We start from the raw sequence: 6,000 nt of genomic DNA, 5'->3' as shown, positions 1-6,000 counted from the left end.
AAATCAAAGCATATTGTATTTATTTTATTTGTTTTGGGGGTGTTTTTTTGTTTGTTTTTGATGCCCAACTGGTATTGCAATCCAAACCTGTGACTTTGGTGTTATCAGCACCACACTCTAACTAACTAAGCTAACCGACCAGCCCCACGCCAAAGCATATTTTTTTAAAAATTCTATTTATTTATTTTATTTATTTATTATTTTTATTATTTTTTTGTCTTTTTTGTGAACGGCCGAACCTCTCAGTGCACCGGCCGTCCCTATATAGGATCCGAACCCGCGGCGGGAAGCGCTGCTGCGTTCCCAGTGCCACTCTCTCCCGACTGCGCCACGGGGCCGGCCCGCCAAAGCATATTTTAATCAATAGAAAGTTTCTAAAAGGAAATGATACTTAAAACCAAAGTTACAAATTTCAATCTATTTAAACTTTAATTTGTGCATTTGTGGTAATTTATGACTGCAAAACACTTTTTTCTTAGAATGACATAGTTAAAGGCACATTTCATTTGAATGCATAGTGTACCATTCTAAAATATTCTAATTTCCTTACAAAGTGCTCGAGCAGTCACATACACATACAGTAATAGCAAAATATATTTACACTCTATAGAGCTTAAAATTTTAAATTTGACTAAAAATATATATATATTTAAAACTACAGAAAAAAATTAGTGCTTTCTTCAGCTTGTGTGAATATACCCTGCCCTCTAATTTTTTAGTGATTGACTTCGATTAAAAAAACTGTACACTGTGTAGCTACAAAATGCTACGTCGGTTTTTAATGCTAGAAGGCTATTTTAGACATTGCTTTCTTTGCATACTTAAGAACCAGAAAGGTGAGCAGACTGTACCTCAAAAGTATTTAGTGTTTTATTTTAATGCTGTGTTAACACTGTTTAAATTAAAGCCAGACAATTAAGCTAAGTTCCTCTATTGTCCTTTGCCAAGGAAATTAACTGGTATTTTAAAATAATTTTAACAACATATTGCTCCCACTTTCTATAAGATTTTCTCCCAAAGGATCTTGAATAATAATCAATTTGTAAGGTAATATTAATTATCTCTGGACAATTTTAATTGTCCTCAGTATAATAAAAACATGCCAACACGTCGTAGAAAAGCTAAAATATTTACAAATGTTTTTAGCTCAACTCTCCACAAAATCTGTGTACTTTTTCATGTTTCTTGTAAGATTTAAACTTGAACAATTTTTAAGAGATGAGCTCACTGTGATTAAATGGTTAATTCCATATGGTTGTTAATGATTTGTTATTCCTGAGGTATAATGACCCTTACATGCTAAGCACAGGATCAAAGATGGTATTAAACTAAGGAAAACAATAAGTCATGGACTAGGAGGGAAAAATATATAAACAAAAAACAAACAAACAAACAAAAAAACAACTCCAGGCAAGTAGAAAGTCATGGTTTGCAAAAAGACATCCCCTACCATATAAGAATATAAAAAGCCACAAACGGATCCTCTGAAGAGTTGTAAAAAATATTTGAACAAATTACTTTTGAGACTTTTGAGGTACAGCTTTAGTGTTATAATATTTTTTTTTTATAAAATATAGACTGTTTTATCAAAAATATTTATACATTCTGTTACAATATATTGCTTTTGCCCTCTGTAACTGCCAATATAAAATCTGGATCCAGTGGCCTAAAATGTACAAATGCACTTAATGTAAATGCTGGAGTTTGAGGTGTCTGCTTGGCCACTGTACAAAAGTGATGAAGTGGTGAAATTAAATAATAAGCCTACAACACAGAATACATTACAACTTGCACATATACATGTTCACAGCATGTATACAATGATAATCCCTACAGCTTAACAAAGATAAAGTTCCCTTCTACAGCAGACACAAGAACAAGATGAATTAGGTTGATAAAAATGTAGAAAGAATATCAAAACAGGGGTAATCAGTTCACTGATTTTGGAAGAAGATATGACAAAACATACTGAATGACTTTGGGAATGCATACAGGTAACACAGTATCATGGTTCAGGCTGATCAGAAGTCCTCATTCTTAACATTTTAAGTAAAAGCTGATGTTCCTGTTTGTTTCAGCATTGTTTAATAAACAAAAAAATTGTTTGGCAAGTAGCTTTTTTGGAAAGCTATGAGGCTCTGTCACATGGTCGGTCAAGAAAAGGTAATAAAAGGTTTTCTCCTGATAAATATAGAGAATTTATAAAACATCAATTCATTCTGCTTTTAAAAAAAATCAAGCCCCAAAATATGCACAAACTACCACTGCATTTTTTGATATTACAGTAATTTCTTTAAAAACAATAAGAACATTTGCCTTATTCAAACAGAATCATATTTTGTATGAATAGTAATAGCATTCCAAGCACTTTTTCCTCTTTTTTGTAAAACACAGTTAACTAATTAATCTTCCTTCCACTTAAGGCAGGGATATGGCAGAGCTAAGGAGTATAAAAGTGCGTTTTTTTTTTCTTTCTTTTTTTTTTAAAAATAGACTATTAATCCGAAAGTATTCATTTGTGATTTTCACGGCTGATGTTCATTCAGCTTTAACTCCATGAAACTGTTTCCAGTGTTCAGATTTATGCTGAAAATACATTGAGAAGCCACTTTTCAAGAAGGTATTAGAATAGTACTTTTATACATATCTTCATGTGTTTTAAGAAAACTCAGAAGCTATTGCTGGCACAGAGAGCAAATGAAGGGTTGCTATTTTTAAGAGGTCTTCTTGTGAGTCAGTCTGCTTGGTTTCACAGTGTCTAGTAACTTAACACCAATCAGCGATGTAGTCAAAATCTCTGAACATTTCTTGCTCCTCTTCTGAAAGTATCCTTGGTTCTCGAGGTGGAGTCAGAATAGGTGCTTCTGAGGTAAATTCATCATCAAAATTACTAACATCCTCTCGACCTCTGATGGTAGGTACAAATGGTGGCTTTACTTTTTTGTCCATCAGAGCACTCCAATCAATTAGCTGGATCACAAAACATAAAATGACCAGTTTAGTTTCCTATTCCTAATTACTGTAGATTCATAAAAAAATTTAAACTTTCATACTTACCCGGAAAAATGGGTGCTTTTTTACATCCTCTGCATCTTTCTCACCAGCTCCAAGGCGTCGCTCAGGATTTCTTCTTAACAGCTAACACAAAGTAAAGTAAAAAAGTTAAAATAAAACCAATAAAATAAACTTCATTGATAAGGATTCTCACAACTTTCAAAGATTTAGATATTTTTTGTTTGTGTTTGTTTAGACCATGGAACATCTATGAACTGAAAGATAACTTCCCACATTCTACTGGAAAATGTCCTTCAATATAAAAAAAATTAAGTAGTTTAAAAAAAAATTCTTACCCTTAATTTAATTCTTACCCTTCTCATTATGGAAATGGCTTCTGTAGATAAGAACCTTGGATACCTTACTTCATCATTTACAATACTGTCAAAAACCTCCTCTTCATCATCACCAGGAAAGGGAGACTAGAAAAGATATCTCTGAGTGAGTTAAAACAAGTTTCAGTACTGTAAAATCTTACCACCCATTCAAAGTACGACCAAGATCCAGGCAGTGAAAAAGAAAAAAACAAAACCAAAAAACAAACCTGCCAAAATAACAAACAAATAAAAAATATATTATAACAAATATAAGTCACAACACATGTGTCATCTATTACCTAGATGATATACCATATACTCTTACTGAATCTTTAAAAAATTTATTATATAGATCCTTATAAAAAACTCGTTCATATCATATAATATCATTTTTCACTTAATTTCATTCCATTCAATTCCACTTTATTTCATTTACTTATTCATCTATCTAGTCGGTCAATAGTTTAGAGAGTCTACTGGATAGTAGTGAATATTTAGATAATAGACACAATCCTCAAGAAGCTCAACCTTGTCGAAAGACAGAAGAAAATGGGTAAGGTGGATATAGCAATGTTACAATAGAGGGAAGCACAGAATCTATGGAAATACATCAGATATGGCTGTGCTTTGGATTTCAAAGTCAATAGCAAATTAATGGTGGCAAAACATACTTAGAGATGAACAGGCATAATGACTGCACTAAGAAGCAGCTGCCCACAAAATAAGACTGAAAGGAACTCAAAAAGCACCCATTGCCAGGCATATTTAATGTCTAAACACAATAGGTCTTAGGGCTGATTTTAGTGGGCACAGTATTAAAATCATTTCTCCTAATGACCATAATGACCCCAAGTAATAAAAAAGTAGTTACATTACACTTATTATGACAATTTGATGCACAAAGGGATAAACTCTCAACTATGCTGAAAACTTGGCTATCAAATATAACTTATTGCCTCGGAATTTCAGATGGCTTAGAGTTCACTCAGATATTCTCAAAATCAGGGAACTAATGTCTAAGAATCATTAAATACCTTAAAAATCACTGAAATGAGCCAGTATCTCTAACCTCATCTTCTCATTGGCTATTGAGAAAATATACGCTTACTTAGCCTCATTAGGTTTGATTTGGCTGCTTGCTTCCTACAAGGTATTAAAGAATAAGAGCCAAGCAGAATGCAGTATTAATGGAATGGAAGGAATTTTTAACCTGAAGAATCTGTGAAAATGAATTCAGAATACAACTTCCTAAGGATGAGGGGCTAATGTTATTGCTCATAATTAAGAAAATTCCAGGCTTTCAGTTATCAAAACCTTAGCTTATTCATTCATTCATCCAAAATACATGAATCAAACACCTACTATGTGGGACAATCTGATTTCTTTGGGGATTGAAACAGCAAGTCAGGGGAAAATTCTATTTCACAAGGATTCTCAATAAGAATTTCAAGTGCTAATACAGAAATAGCATTTTTGTCTTCTGCTGGAACAATCTGTACTTGAAAACTATCACTCCACAAGTCTGTGAAGAGCAAAAAAATCTACATATTTGTTAAAATGTTAAAGCACCCTGTTTCTGCAAACAGAGTGTAAATGAACAGGGCTAACAAAAGAAGGCTAACAAATGTGTTTTAAGTACATACAAGGGTACTTCAGAAAAGTTCATGGAAAAATAGAAAAAAAAGATAATACAAATCTTTCCATGAAATTTTTGAAGTAACCTCGTATAAAAATAATCCAATACTGTGTTCAGTTGTCAACATTCATATGACAACACTCGTAACTCCTGTGTTCAGCATTACTTTATTTATTTGCAGCTGGCTGGTATGGGGATCTGAACCCTTGACCTTGAACATTACTTTAAATCTCTCTGGAATCTTCACTCTCATTTGGCATAGAGAAAAGGGTACCTGGTATGTTAGTTTATTCCTAGAGTCTTTCCAGTCCTCATTATTAACACAAGTACACAAATACAAATTTGAAAATGCATGATATATCCAGTGAATTTTCAATTGTTTGTGATAATACAGAAAACAGACATACACGTTAGCCGAACCGCACTTTCATCACATTAAAAAAAAAAAGTTTCACTTATGCTATTGCTATAAAATTATAAAGTAGGTTCATGAATTTTAAGTTTAGTTCTTTTCCCAATTACCCTCTTGTGGAGGTACTAAAGGGAAATGAAACTCCAAGAAGCAGCTGTGAAGAAAGAGCCAAATCCATTGTCTTCTATCTTTTAAGTAATCAGGAGCTCAATCAATTAGAAGATCTTTTAAAAAATATGAAACAGGAGCTTCCTCATTTGTTCTCTGCCAAATCCTCCAGTGGCTTTAGAATAGGAAGAAGTAGAATCAACTGGACATTTAATTCTATAGTATTCTGTAATAAAGTCACACCTTTTGCATGTTATCTCTAATATGGAGAGTAAATTTTAAGCACCAAATTTTAATTTGGTAACAATTAAATCTCATGCTTATTTGAATACTACATCTAAAAACCAAAGCAACAAAGACGTTACTTTTGAAAAAAGGAAGGGGAAAAAAGAGTTCAGGCATGCCAGAGCTTACAGAAACAACTATTATGAGTACTTCAGGCACTCTCAGAAAGTAAAGACCACTGTGGATTA

At 32.9% G+C, this 6,000-nt stretch overlaps 1 protein-coding gene across 2 annotated transcripts in view; it reads right to left on the bottom strand.

The window, feature by feature from the left end:
• Positions 1-440: 440 nt before the first annotated feature.
• The window catches only part of PKN2 (protein kinase N2), a 130,882-nt gene continuing 125,322 nt past the window's right edge, over positions 441-6,000 (bottom strand). For both annotated transcript variants that reach the window (XM_063104989.1, XM_063104990.1), the window contains exons 20-22: positions 3,369-3,476; positions 3,058-3,138; positions 441-2,970 (exon numbers count right to left, since the gene is read on the bottom strand). In XM_063104989.1, the coding sequence (XP_062961059.1) occupies positions 2,767-2,970; positions 3,058-3,138; positions 3,369-3,476 (393 nt within the window). In that variant the 3' untranslated portion in view covers positions 441-2,766. The remainder of the gene's footprint in view (positions 2,971-3,057; positions 3,139-3,368; positions 3,477-6,000) is intronic.

This window comes from Cynocephalus volans, chromosome 8 (genome assembly GCF_027409185.1).
Source record: "Cynocephalus volans isolate mCynVol1 chromosome 8, mCynVol1.pri, whole genome shotgun sequence".
NCBI classification, from domain to species: domain Eukaryota; kingdom Metazoa; phylum Chordata; class Mammalia; order Dermoptera; family Cynocephalidae; genus Cynocephalus; species Cynocephalus volans.
Note: the sequence above shows the minus strand (reverse complement) of the source record. Positions and strands in the feature narration are given on the sequence as shown.